The sequence below is a fragment of the Colletes gigas genome, unplaced genomic scaffold (assembly GCF_013123115.1).
Source record: "Colletes gigas isolate AHSC1104 unplaced genomic scaffold, ASM1312311v1 Colletes_gigas_Sc00011, whole genome shotgun sequence".
Taxonomy (NCBI): domain Eukaryota; kingdom Metazoa; phylum Arthropoda; class Insecta; order Hymenoptera; family Colletidae; genus Colletes; species Colletes gigas.
The window spans coordinates 4,694,888-4,709,186 of NW_025106640.1; the positions used below are offsets into that span (position 1 = coordinate 4,694,888).

Here is a 14,299-nt window from a genome sequence, read left to right on the forward strand (position 1 = left end):
GATCGCGTCGAGGCGCGCAGTCCCGGTCAGGGATTCGCGACGTGTGATCGAAACAGATTATAACAGTACGTTTTAAGGGTGTATATACATGTACGCATCATATTTAGAGGGCGAACAATTTATCGACATAGAACGACCTCGATCATCCAATTAAATGCCAAAGATAAGTTTTAAGTATCGCGCTGTTTCCATTCGCGCAACGGAACGCGAGCCGTTTTGTAAAATAGCCTATATAAATATATTAATGTTTAACCTTTTGCTGCGTCCCCGTCGAAGAATTTCCAATGAAAAGTTTCGAGCAAAAGGTAGCTGAAAAATTACGAACGTTGCAATTGATATCGATATCGATTATTATTTTTCTGGAAATGCATGGACAAGCAAAAGGTAAAACGTCGCAAAACTCGGGTCGATTTCACGGCGATCGATCTATCGAATTTTCAAAATTTATCATCGTTATCGAGACGGTGGGTCCGAGGCTGATTAACTACGCTTACGCTGATTTCTGGGGAAACTGATTTTACGGAAACGAGGGCATACTTCGTCTATTTTCTCGGAAAGAGAGAGAGTAAGACTCGTATATTCGTTTTCAATCGATGTTCATTCTTTTATAACGGAGACATACTTCTATCGATTATATCGAACAGACTGGATCACATGTTTTGGAGACTAATACACTTGCATCAACCATCGACGAAAATCTCAATTGTATCGAAGAGTTCGATGCTGTGGCGCCTCTCATGCTCGCCACCAGAGGGGTCGCGTTCTCACAAGCGCTCGACCGACCCCTCGGTTGCTATATATATATTCCTCGAACGACTTTCAAATATCCCAATTGTCTAATACGAGGCTACCGATCACACTATTCTTATATCGGTACCTTAATTTTAATGTTAACCGACAAACTGCCAGATCAGCTTCGTTTTAAACGTCTTACGAAAGTTTGTTAGATTACACCCTCGATTTTCCAAGTTCCTCCCTCGTTATAATTAATAATGATACTAACGCGTACACGGTGTATACCAAATGGTTCTTCCAACGCTGTTTAAATTTATATACGGACTTTTTAACCGCGCGCCTCGTTATTGGGGCGCGAAACGTATGTACATGCGCTAATTTACTAATTAAACGTACCCCCCCCGTAACGAACACGCTAAGTTCCGGATTTTAGACACGAAATATGCTGAGTATGCCCTCTGACGAGATTAACGATTTATCACACATGTAACTACGTGCTTGATCTGTACAGACGCGATGGGCAAACATTTCACGGAAATCGAATCCATATGCACCAAACCTAAGCACGAGAGCCAGCGATCGTATGATTTATAGCGAAGTCCTCGTCGTAGTCGGAAATCGTGATCCGTAGTTAGATGAAATTCGGACGAGAAATTAGGGAAATGATGTGTTTTCGGGAGAGAGTGCATGAAGTATGCGTGTGATATGCAGGGCGTTCAACCACCCCTAGGAAATATTTTAATGGGGGATTCTAGAGGCCAAAATAGGACGAAAATCAAGAATACCAATTTCTTGATGAAGACTTCGTTAAGATGTTATTGACGTCCAAAGTTCCGCCAGTACTGAATTTTTTTCTCGAAAATGCGTAGGATTTCGGGGGTATGTGTATCCACCAAAAATGGTTGTATTTGACCCTAGAATCTAGAAATAATTTTTTTAGAACGATTTGACATTTTTTTTTTCCCCGAAAAATTTGGCCATCTTACTGAATTTTTTTCTCGAAAGTGCATAGGATTTCAAGGGTATGTGTATTCACCAAAAATAGTTGTATTTGACCCCAGAACCTAGAAATAATTTTTTCAGAACGATTTGAAATTCTTTTTTCATCGAAAAAATAAGGCACCTATCATCCCCTGTCGATTTACCTTAAAAATTCGTTTTTGATTTTTAGTAAATTTGTTTGATATCCTACAGAAAAGTTGTCTGATACTTTTTTGTAGGTATACATGGCTTCTACTTCAGAAAAAATTTTCATTAGAATATATTCACTATTAAAGGAGTTATGGCTGTTTGAAAATTGGACCATTTTTATGGGGTTTTTTATAACTTTAAGGGGCTTAGGAACAACTTTTCGAATATTTTTAGAATTTCTATATATTCTACAGTAAAATACGCGTTGTTTGCCGTTTTTAACATTAAAATCGTCCAATCCGTTCAGGAGTTATGACGTTTTAAAGATACGCGTGAAATTTCAGTGAAACATATCAACGTATGGTCAGACATAATATTTTCAGTAAGGAATTTTTTTCTCGAAACTGCTTAGGATTCCGAGGGTATGTCTATTGACCAAAATTGATTGTAATTGACCCCCGCAAACGAACATAATTTTTTCAGAACGATTTGAAAATTTTTAATTTAATTTTTTAATAACTTTTTAACGAAGCCTCAATCAACAAATTGATATTCTTGATTTTCGTCTTATTTTGGCCTCCAGAATCTCCCATTAAGATTTTTTCAAGGGGTGGCCGAACACCCTGTATGGGAACTCGTCGCGTGGCCCAGCCACAGCGTACGAGGGAACTTATTTGTACATGAGAATCGTGAAAACTTAGGCTTTATGTATCATATCCTCGTATAAGTATCCGTGAGCGAACTAGATGAATTTAATCATCGTCCGTTATGGTTAACATGAAAATAAATAAAAAATAAATAAATCGATCGAATGTCTCATCGAAGCGTCGAACTTTCACGAGATATGCTAAAACCCAGCGTGTTAATAAAGAACGACAGACATTTATTGCGTGAAATTCAATTTTGTATCCCTGTACATGCGTGTCCATTAAAGGCCGCTGTCGCACCTTCGAAGGCTGATGTACTTTTTAAACGGTTATCGTCGATGTGCAGGACGAGACGATCGAATCGATCCCCTCGATTCACTTCGAAACTCTTGGTTAACATATTGAAAAGAAAGTTTCCACGTTGTTCGAGAGGATCGATCCGTACGTCTCGCGCTGCACACGAACACTATTTTATGCTCAAAAAAACTTGAAAGTTGAAAAACTTGCCGCCATGTACTGTACTTCTCGATGAGTAGATAGATAACAAAAAAAAAAGAAATAAACGTATCGAAAGAAAGCATTTCGTTTGGGTTCGCCTGTTCATTAACGAAGGAAGACGAGGGGGAAATTTTTCAAAGGATTAACGGCAGTTAAAGACCCAGTTTTGTACGGTCATCGTAGGAATAGTAAAAGAAATTTCTTTTCTCTGTAAAGCATGCTTACGTTTCTTTCTGTTGAACGCTTTGGCAATGAAAATGACTGTTGATTATGCCTATCTGGACCACACGCCAAATCTTACTCGATATGCACGGAGTCACTCAAGCTTATTATAGAAATTACAGAGATTAATAAAAAGATCATAGTACGTATTTTCCACGCTTTTTATTTACATTCTCCCGTACCTCCCCATTAATTCTGAAGTCTTACGCTCTTTCGAGAAACAAATTCCTTGCCGAAAATTTAATTTCTGGCCAGAAATGTCTTCTCGGCGAAATTGAAAGGTTTCCAATCACTCTGGAAAAATTATTCTCGGTTGCAGGGATCAATTACAATCATTTTTGGTGGATAGACATACCCCGCAATTCCTACGCATTTTCGAGAAAAAAAATTCTTTCCGGAAAATATTTTAGCGTGTCCCATAGGTGGTACATTTCTCGTAGATTAGTTCATTATTTTCGACGCTAGATGGCGCTCTTTATCGACCTCAGGCCCCCTGGTGCTAAAACGCCCAAGTTTGTCGAGAAATCCATCTAGCGTGAACGATACGAACTATTCCACGACAAACTTGGGCGTTTTAGCACCAGGGGGCCTGAGGTCGAGGTAAATGAGCGCCATCTAGCGTCGAGGATGATTATCAATGATTAACCGACATCGGAAGTCGATACACTCTTTTTAACCTTTTGACGCGACACCTTAGGGATCTATCGCTAATAACTAATTAATTAGAGCGAGGAGCCTTGCAAAATCGGTCCTTGAATGTTCCCAGGGATGTCTACTTGGTTCTCTAATAGCGAAAATATGTCTATTAATGTAGAAAAGTTGAGAATTCATCGATTAACACAGCCGTATTGTTCCGACTTCCAATATTCGTTAATAACGTCTTAATTACGGGCGGAAGGGTTATAGAAAGTATCCTTGAATGTTGCCAAGGGTCTGTACTATACTCTTCAACTCTAAAAGTTCATATTTTAATCCCAGAGAAAGAGTTATTAATGAATAATCAAGGTACTGCGTATCAGGAGTACCAGGACTGGGGGAGCCTGTACTCCGAATGCCTCCTCTAACATTCTGTGATCCTGCCACGATTTTAGCAGTACGAATCCCTGATATTAGATGGCGACACATATTTTTGTCACTTTTTTGGCGTAAAGGTTAAGATAATTATCGCACCCACTAATCGTTTATAACTATTCAATCATATGAAAGAATGCGTAGAAAAATGATTAAAGAACCTAATTAGATATTAAACAGGTTCGAATAATGTTTGATGTTGTTGCAAGGAATTATAAAACTTTAGAATTTATAAAAATTAAGGAATTAATGGGAAGGGTAGAGTAGAATGTAAACAAAATGCATGGAAAATGTGTACTGTGATTCTCAATTTTTTATTAATACAAACGTAAGCGTTTAACGGTTCAAATTTTGGCGGTGTTGCTCAGTTCTGAACGCTACTGCACTATTTACGGTGCATGTATCGCAAAGATGCTTTCCTGTCTACGTTCACCAGTTACGTATGGCTGTCAATGCGAGGACGAAATTATCTTAACTGATCTCACAGCAAAGCTTGATCGTCGTTAATCAGCTATCTAATCACGTATTCGAAGTGAACACGATCGTTTTTACAATATTTGCTATCACGTTTCTCTGTTGCATTTATAAATACACGTCAATCCTGACATTGTTGCATCGGTGTATATTGTGTGTGTACGACCGGTGATCACGTCAAATTATTGAAAGTAATTGTCAATTTGAACTTGTTAAAGCCACAAGATTCGGCATTATGTGTGCGAAAATGGCTTTTCAGCATCAGGCTGGCACAGCGATGGAATGTTTAAGCGTACGTATCTCGATTATTTGCATTTAATCCTTCGACAGTTCGTGCCTGTTCGATCGACAATTGTCGCGTCGTTTTTGAACGTTCAATTTTCCCAAGTAGTTATTTGTTTATGTTTTCGATCAACACGTACCATGTACGAATAAAAGCAAAGTTTTCTTTGGAAATTACAATTTATTCAATGAAATTTAACGTCCATCCCGCGAAAGATATATCGTCCAAGCGAATTGTTATCAAAAGATTAGTCAGCAATTGATACCAAGTCGATTTAATATTGTATATGTCTCACGTATTTTTAGATACCAATCACCTTGCACAAGGAAACAGAAATTAACGAAAACGGGGAAGAAGTAATGAAATGTGGGTTTAAAATAGGTGGTGGAATCGATCAAGACTTTAGGAAAAGTCCACAAGGATATACGGATAATGTAAGGAAAATTAATGTGACACAAATATTCTAAACATGATCTATATTGTTTTCTATTTAATTTTGTTTAATTCTAGGGTATATATGTCACCGAAGTACACGAAGGATCACCAGCAGCGAAAAGTGGTCTCAGAATGCACGATAAAATTTTGCAGTGCAACGGGTACGATTTTACGATGGTCACTCATAAAAAGGCAGTGTCGTACATCAGAAAACATCCAGTATTAAATTTATTAGTAGCTCGCAAAGGTGTGACCAGTACTTAAATACCAAATGAGAAATCTACACGATATAAGAAAAGTATTTATTTCACTCTAATACACAGAGTCAACTTATTCGAGCTACATGTCTGCCAAATATCAGATTAGTTTATAAACAATAGTAAGGATTACCTCGAATTTACACAAAAACGAAAGAATCAAATATTTGCTATTTTATTTTTATTTCTTTTTATATAAACTTTATCGGTACCGAGTGGCGAAGATTCCAGTTTAAATAGGGTCATAATGTTAATTCGCCCATACTCGATATTCGTTGAAACATTTACTTTGCAGGCATTACATTATTCATCTTCCATTACAGTAGAATTAGAGCATTAGAGCAATAGATTGATATATATGTATAAAAATCCTGTTATGGTTCGTTATTGTTGTTAAAAAGAATAATTGTATGGAAGTGTTTTCTTGGTAATATCGTACGACAGTTAATGATGCTAACGATCGTGTAGAATTATGCGTGAAGAACATAATTTTACATGCGCCTGCTTAAAAATCATACTGTATAATGTTTATTCTATATCAAAATTTACAATATTTCGTGTGCCAAACAGTAAATACTACATGAGATCCGTATGAATATTTCACGCTGTCATGTATATATATTGGTATATATTGATATACAAAACAGATTTCATAGGATGAAATTTATTTGAACAAAAGGTTGAAAACGAACTTCTTGATCGATTCAAATGACAGAAATAGTTGTACGGATGAAAGTCATGATATTTTAATTCTTTAAGTATTTCTATATTGTAAAGTATAACAAAAATGCCAAAGCATAATGGAGTTACACTAGTTTAAATACACAACATACTTTTTACAAAATTTTGTATGTCAGTATAGTATTGTAAGACTCAAACGAAATACTTCAAGTTTATGCATTTAAAACATTCTTCAACGACCGAAACAATCATACAATACACATTGTTTTAACTCAAATAAGTATTACACTTAGCACGCACGTAATTTACGTGAACAAGTGAGAATACATGCAACTATTGCATTTGTAAGCATTTATAAAACATTTTCTGCTACTTATCGAATTGTACAGAAACTAATTAAGATTGTAAACTTTGAGACCAATAGAAATATTGATTTTTCTATTTTGTAAATTTCTTACTTTGACCAATAATGAATGGTACAATGTATCTTCGCGTGTGTGTTTTTACAAATAAGAGAAACGACACTTCGTATTTCGCATTCTTTTTTCTTTTTATTGGCTTCAATGTACAATAAGTGAAACAAAAAGGAAAAGTTCCTGTTATATGTACAACTTTCTTTTGTAATCCCGAAGTTTTTACTATAATCACGATCGAGACATCAAATTGTTTTATATGTAATATGTTGTCACAATTTTCTAACTAGTCTGCTAACATGAAAGTTTGAAAAGAAATCGTAGAGCATAAATTATTATGTGTGCATGTATGTAGTAAGTTAAGGTTTTTTTTGTATAGAGCCTCAGTGTGACAAATTACATGCATTAATTTGATCAATACACAGATCTACATTTATATGAAAATTATATGTTATTTATTGCCAAAAACATGATTAATATAGAAACATATGAAAAAATTACTGTATACTGTGTAACTTAAATATTTTTCCTTATTAGGGGTGTGCAAGAATCCAAGGATCACTGAGGGCATTTCAATTTAGAACAATCAATCCCCAAGTTATTCCAACAGAAAACTTTCATTATCTATTTCTTTTTGCACATTTTAAAGGGGGCAATGAATTGTATAAATTGCTCGATACTAATATGTTAGGATAGAACATAATGTTTATACATTGCCGTCTGATCGTGTACTCTTTCACACATATTTTCCGCCACATAGAAGGGACGTTTAGTACCTACATTGCCGTTTCTAAAAATTGTTCTTTCCTACATCCCCGTCTAAGGTAATATAACGTGACTCGACTAGTCCTGAAATTTGGGGAATCCCGATATCGCATCTTACGTAACTGCAATAAAAATTAGCTTATTATATGGACGACTAACATTCCATTAGACAGTTACAACAAAAATATATCTACCATCAGCAAGAATTATTTTTTAATTGTCATGCATCATCAATTTTTGCAATAAGTATATTCCTTTGATACATTCTACAAGTAAAGCATCTATCTAATCTTATCCAAATTTCCCACTCAACAATTTGGTAAGACTGTCATATTTCTTTTGGAGCCTGGAAAGCCGAACTCTGAATACAGCTTTTTCCCTCTTCAACCTGATAACTTCATTTCTTAACTTATTCGTAATATTATCATTTCTTCCACATTTTTCTACATCAGATGTTGAACACGAAATTTCTATTGTGCCAACAGAATGTTCATCCAAAGGATCAAAGTCCATGCTTGCATTATTAGATAAATGCTCTGTAAGACTCTTTTCAGGAGTAAGGAAAGACAGTTTTGCCATTGTATTATTAGGAGATTCTTTTATCAATGAATTATTGAAGGGCATTTTTACTGATGCATTAACACGAGCATTTTCCATGTTTGACTTCTGTATTGCACTCTCTTTTGAAACAGTCTCAGTTTTGTTTGTGATAGGTATGATTCCATTTCTGACAGTGTGAATGGGTAACATCATTGTGTAATCATGATCTATTACACGAAGCTTCATGGGACAACCAACTTCATGTTCAAGTCCACTTCCTTTTGATGGTCTACCTATTTTCTTCAGGTTTTTGTATTTTTGATTTTCTTTCTCATCATAACATAAATGATTTAATTCTGTAACTGTTCGTGCAGGTGAAAACACTCTTGTAGCTGGAAGCGGAGACGACGAATAGCGGTGGTCATCGATTAATTTTTCGAATAATTTGCCGTGCAATCTTTTTTTGGAACAGTGGCAAAAAATTGTAGGCACTGCATCTTTCTTTAGCCGCCGGGCGGCTCTGTTTTCCCATTGCGTAGGTGCGAAATGAAGCTGTAAATATTTAATAATACATATAAATAAATGCTTTTCACGAAATGATGGCTTTTAGTTATCACATTCTGGTTAGTTAAAAATTAATGGAAAGAGCATCGATCGATTACCTCGCAAATGAAATGATTCGGGCCAAACTTGAAATTTGGCCTGTTAATCTGATGTATCCACTTTGCCCGCAGCTCCTTGTCTTTCGGAATTCTTTTCATAACTTTCTGAAAAGAACGATTCGGACAGTTCGTAGCGCAGCACAGCGTCATATCGATGCAACACTAGTAAATAGATTTCCCAGTATTACGTCATTACGACAAACCCCACGGAAATATTTAAACAATTGCTCATCCTCCCACGAAATTAAACAATGCAGAACAAACTAGAATACTGTAGAGGGAAACACATAGCATAAGCAATTACGGTTAGGTTGCCCTACGGTCGAAATCAGAGATGCCAGATTCTGCACCGGGTGCACTACTCACACATGGTAGATCACACGTACGTGAGCTCATAGAGTTTCGGAAAGTCGACAAAGGCAAACCGACATATGCCCCCTTTCTCGATTCTCCGAAGCTGCCCGAAGTAATTTCGGACCGTCTCGTGGGAGTCGAGAGAGGAAGGCTCATTTGGCCTTCGTGCACTTGAACAACTGAAATTCGACATCACGTCGACGGTATACGATTCCAAGTCTCGACTGGCCAGGTATTTTTTATTTTCCGACCTATGTATGTAGACGAACATAAGTAAGATAATGAACAAAATTTTGTGAAATTTTTCTTACGGAAATACACGTTTTATGACCCCCTGATCATATTTGAATTATTGAAAAAGAATAAATTCATTTTTATTATTCCTATATATGAGCGGACATATGTATATCATTTCAGATATCACTTCTGATACATCTGGCAACGTATAACCATTACTGCTGGCTACCGCCAGCCTCTCGCAGCCTCTGCTGGCTTCTGCTGGCCTCTGTTAACCTCTGCCAACATGTGCGGGCTTCTGCCTGCCTCTGCTGACCCCTGCTGACCACCCCTGACCACCCCTGATGCTTCCGACAACGTATAACGATTACAATTTGCCACTGCTTGCCGCTGCTGGTCTCTGGTTGCTACTCCTTGCCACTGCTGGCCTCCGCTGGCTTCTGCTGACCACTGCTGACCACCACCGATGCTTCCGACAACGTGTGACGATTACTACATATTACTGCTTGCCCCTGCTGGTCTCTACTTGCCTCTGCAAGCCTCTGCTATCCCCTGTTGACCCCTGCTGACCCCTGCTGACCACTGCTGACCTCTGCTGACCACTGCTGACCACTGCTGACCCTTGTTAACAACTTCTCCCATGATATATATGTATTAAAACATTGTATAATGTAAATCTATGGCAATAAATGATATAATTACAAAGAATTCTATGTGTTCTCATCATTTTTTACCTTTCTTTTCCTCTCCAAATCAATACCTTAGTTATAAGACTCCCTGAAACTCCTCGGTTTCCCTGAACCCACTAGGAAGTCCTGAAACTCAGAACTTTGCTAAAAATTCAGAGTTTCCAAGAATTTTCGGCGTTTCCAAGAAATTCCAGGACGTTCCAGCTGTTTCAGGACTTTCCAACTGTTTCAGGACTTTCCAACTGGCCCGGGATTTCCAAAATTTTAAGTTGTTTCAGGACTTTCCAGCTGTTTCAGGCTTTCCCAGCCGTTTCAGGACTTTCCAAAGTTGTTTCAGGACTTTCCAAAGCTGTTTCAGGACTTCCCAAAGTTGTTTCAGGGCTTTCCAAAGTTGTTTCAGGACTTTCCAAAGTTGTTTCAGGGCTTTCCAGCTGTTTCAGGCTTTTCCAGCTGTTCCAGGACATCCCAAAGTTGTTTCAGGACTTTCCAAAGTCGTTTCAGGACTTTCCAGCTGTTTCAGGACATTTTTGGGAAATCGGCGAAATTTTCGAGCAAAAATTTTTTGACGAAAAAAATGAATTCTCGATTTTGCCAACAGGTACGAGAGTGACGGTTACAGAAAAAAAATTTAAAAGTTAATTTTTGATTTTGGCAGCAAGTACGAGAGCTGGACACTTTGGGAATCCAATTTTAACCGGAAAAACGGTCTCTTAAAACTAAGGCAATGATTTGGAGAGGAAAAGGAAGGTAAAAATGATGAGAACACATAGAATTCTTTGAAATTATTTCATTTATTGCCATAGATTTACATTATACAAAGTTTTAATACATATACATCATGTCGGAAGCGGTCACAAAGGTCAGCAGTGGTCATCAGTGGTCAGCTGTGGTCAGCAGGGGCCAGCAGAGGCATGTAGAGGCGTGTAGAGACCAGCAGGGGCAAGCAGTAACAAGTAGTAATCGTTGTACGTTGTTAGAAGTATCAGGAGTGGTCAGCAGTGGTCAGCAGCGGTCAGCAGTGGTCATCAGTGGTCATCAGTGGTCATCAGTGGTCAGCTGTGATCAGCAGGGGCCAGCAGAGGCATGTAGGGCCGTGTAGAGACCAGCAGGGGCAAGCAGTAACAAGTAGTAATCGTTATACGTTGTTATAAGTATCAGGAGTGGTCAGCAGTGGTCAGCAGTGGTCAGCTGTGGTCAGCAGGGGCCAGCAGAGGCATGTAGAGGCGTGTAGAGACCAGCAGGGGCAAGCAGTAACAAGTAGTAATCGTTATACGTTGTCAGAAGTGCCAGGAGTGGTCAGCTGTGGTCAGCAGCGGTCAGCAGTGGTCAGCAGAAGTCAGTAGTAATCGTTATACGTTGTCAGAAATATAAGCGGTGGTCAGCAGAGGCCAGCAGAGACTAGGAGAGGCTGGCAGTGGCCAGTCGTAATCGTTGTACGTTGTTAGAAGTATCAGGAGTGGTCAGCAGTGGTCAGTAGCGGTCAGCAGGAGCCAGCAGAAGTCAGTAGTAATCGTTATACGTTGTCAGAAATATAAGCGATGGTCAGCAGAGGCCAGCAGAGTTTTGGAGAGGCTGGCAGTAGCCAGTCGTAATCGTTGTACGTTGTTAGAAGTATCAGGGGTAATCAGCAGCGGTCAAAAGTACTTCGGGCAGCTTCGGAAAATCGAGACGGAGTGCTTCTGTTAGTTTGCCTTTGTCGATTCTCCGAAACTGTACAAGCTCACGTATGCGTGATGTGGCATAATGTGAGAAAGTGAAATGAGGTGCCCCCGGTGCTCCGTCTGGCATCTGGTAGCCAATCAAAGTTCAGAATAAATATTGTATAAAGTTGCATCAGTATAATAAGTACTATTATCATGTTTCGTTCGTTCTGTAGTCTTAATTATAGAAAAGACAGAAATAATTTTATTCGATGTTAAACAAATTTTTAATATAACACGCTGCTATTACGCGTCATGAAAACGCGGCATATTGATTCAACGACGCGTCACTGAGTTTACAACGCGTGATGACGTGTCTACAGTACACCACGTGAATGGAACGTAAATGACACGTCGTTTCGTATTCTATCTCACACTGCCAATAAACGTTCAAACTAACCATTGGAGGGAAGTGCACTTGTAACCGTGTTGCTTAGCACGAAGCTTGCTTCGATATTTCTTCGATACTGTTCTCGACCGTATAAAAGAACGCGTGTTAAGAAAACGAAATAAATTAAGGTTTCTTATTAATCGGTAGACATAGAGGTGACTACAGATTGTCTCCAAACAAACTTAATCGTAATCATCTGGAACTTGTCCACGGACTAACGTCAACAAATACATAAACACAATGGTGAGTATTTCGACGGGACACAATTAGTGGGTTTGATGCAGATTTCTTAACACGAAAACGCTTATTGCTATGTTTTATTTAATTTTTTCAAGCCCCCTGCACCTAGTTCTACTTCGGTCGGAGCCGCTGGTCGCTCGCCTAGCAAAGCTATAGCACCTAGAACAGGTGGTGGTGGAACTGTTAGGCAGAGGAAAACTACTTCATCCACTTCAACCAGAAATAGGAATACAGGAGCTGGTTCCGGTGGTATGTGGAGGTTCTACACGGATGACTCCCCTGGTATCAAAGTGTAAGTAAATATAATATTCAGTGGCATCTGTCACGTCTACATAAAATTGTTTTTCATCCTGAACCATAGACCAGTCAGTTACTTATAATATAAAATTTTCTTACAGAGGACCAGTACCCGTACTTGTGATGTCTCTCCTCTTCATTGCTTCTGTATTCATGCTTCACATTTGGGGCAAATACACTAGATCTTAAGTTGAATTGCGAACTCCATATAGAATTGGAGTAACCACAGAGAAATGTTACGGTATATTTAGGAAAATCTACAAAAATCTAAGTTTCTAATTCACTGAGGTAAAGGGGGAGTTCGAGCATTACTCGAGAAGACTTACTATGCTTTTAATATCATTTCTCAATTCATTTAAATGGAATCAACTACTTCCCACAAGTTGCATTTTTGTACAATGGATCTTCTACAGTTCCACTGTAATTGTTTACTTTCATCAAAACCGAATTTTGTAACATTTGTAAGATGTCTTGGAGCTAATTGTATTTACGCATAATGTACGACGGAGATAAGACATACTCGTTATTGTTTGTAATGTTACTATTAATAATATAATGTACAATATTATAATAAATTATTCTTAATTCGATTAAAAAATGTAAGATAATGAATTAATCGTTTTCTATCATTCGCTCCCGCTTGATTTTAATAAATAACACGATAAGTATTATTAAATTATGTTCGATTACCGGTGGTTCCATAGTGCGCCATGTTCCATTTGACCGGAAATTCATTCGCGCTCGCGTATACGTATTGATTCCTCGCCGAATGGGCGCGGATTGCAGCGCACGCTGCGAAAATAGAAGCGATCGTGATAAATCAATCGACATGAGGTTGAGAAATCTTGTATTGTTTTATGAAACGTGCAACTATAAAGAGAAAAGACCTTCCGTTATCTGTATAATCGTCTGCAACAGTATGATGAAAATTGCATTCGACTAAGTTTAAAATAAAATCAATGGTACCCCTTTTTATTTCGAAAATTTACTCATAGAAAAGAAGAGGGATTCAAGCTTTCAAATTTGTTCTAATTTGCTTTTTAATTAAGGTGTGCTAAATAATGCACTCTCTCCGAAGTAAAATATGCAATAAATAAATAAAACTTGAATGTATCAAATCGATCGAAATCGTAATGTAAAATACGAATAGCACGGATCACGAGGGAAAGGGCATTTTTACAAACCCTTGTAGGTCGAAGGTACGGAAATCGAGAGACCTAGTGGATCGACACCATAAGCTACCGACCAGAGGGAGACTGCTCCCAACGAGAAAAGGATCGAGCTAGAGAAGAGCGTCCGCACGACGATGCGCTCGCAGTTCGACCGTCGGCTCGTAGGCACGTGATCATGGGTTTCTCGTTTTAGACACGACATTGAATGTCCCCTCGTAGTCCTGCCGCTGCCTGTCGTCGGGACAAGGTGGAACGTCGGTGAGGTCCGCTCTCTCTGATAATTGCTACGATGAGGCTCATTTCTCTCGAGGTAATCGTTGTTTCCTCTTGACAATGCATCTCGCGCCCCTCGCACGGTGTTGGCGTGAAACTCGACGCCTCGGGAGCCACACTGTCACCCAGCGA

General features: G+C 38.5%; 3 protein-coding genes across 3 annotated transcripts; 2 read left to right on the top strand and 1 right to left on the bottom strand.

Moving 5' to 3' along the window:
- Nucleotides 1-4,765: 4,765 nt before the first annotated feature.
- LOC122398164 (tax1-binding protein 3 homolog) lies at nt 4,766-5,760 on the top strand. Its single transcript, XM_043397827.1, has 3 exons — nt 4,766-5,070; nt 5,367-5,495; nt 5,572-5,760. Exons 1-3 carry the CDS (start codon nt 5,014-5,016, stop codon nt 5,758-5,760), a joined length of 375 nt encoding a protein of 124 aa, XP_043253762.1. The 5' UTR covers nt 4,766-5,013.
- A 1,846-nt stretch (nt 5,761-7,606) lies between these two features.
- On the bottom strand, nt 7,607-9,160 carry LOC122398163. The gene is made up of 3 exons (XM_043397826.1): nt 8,815-9,160; nt 7,807-8,704; nt 7,607-7,734 (listed from the first exon to the last, which is right to left on the bottom strand). The coding sequence occupies exons 1-2, from the start codon at nt 8,962-8,964 to the stop codon at nt 7,904-7,906; spliced, it is 951 nt and encodes a 316-aa protein (XP_043253761.1). The 5' UTR covers nt 8,965-9,160; the 3' UTR covers nt 7,607-7,734; nt 7,807-7,903.
- A 2,970-nt stretch (nt 9,161-12,130) lies between these two features.
- On the top strand, nt 12,131-13,294 carry LOC122398284 (protein transport protein Sec61 subunit beta). Its single transcript, XM_043397999.1, has 3 exons — nt 12,131-12,428; nt 12,521-12,717; nt 12,824-13,294. The coding sequence occupies exons 1-3, from the start codon at nt 12,426-12,428 to the stop codon at nt 12,909-12,911; spliced, it is 288 nt and encodes a 95-aa protein (XP_043253934.1). The 5' UTR covers nt 12,131-12,425; the 3' UTR covers nt 12,912-13,294.
- Nucleotides 13,295-14,299: the final 1,005 nt, after the last annotated feature.

Coding starts and splice junctions, on each gene's coding strand:
- LOC122398164 (XM_043397827.1), top strand. CDS start 5,014: ATGTGTGCGAAAATGGCTTTTCAGCATCAGGCTGGCACAGCGATGGAA. Junction 5,071..5,366: donor CAGCGATGGAATGTTTAAGC/GTACGTATCTCG, acceptor ACGTATTTTTAG/ATACCAATCACCTTGCACAA. Junction 5,496..5,571: donor CACAAGGATATACGGATAAT/GTAAGGAAAATT, acceptor GTTTAATTCTAG/GGTATATATGTCACCGAAGT.
- LOC122398163 (XM_043397826.1), bottom strand. CDS start 8,964: ATGACGCTGTGCTGCGCTACGAACTGTCCGAATCGTTCTTTTCAGAAA. Junction 8,705..8,814: donor CGAATCATTTCATTTGCGAG/GTAATCGATCGA, acceptor AAATATTTACAG/CTTCATTTCGCACCTACGCA.
- LOC122398284 (XM_043397999.1), top strand. Junction 12,718..12,823: donor GACTCCCCTGGTATCAAAGT/GTAAGTAAATAT, acceptor ATTTTCTTACAG/AGGACCAGTACCCGTACTTG.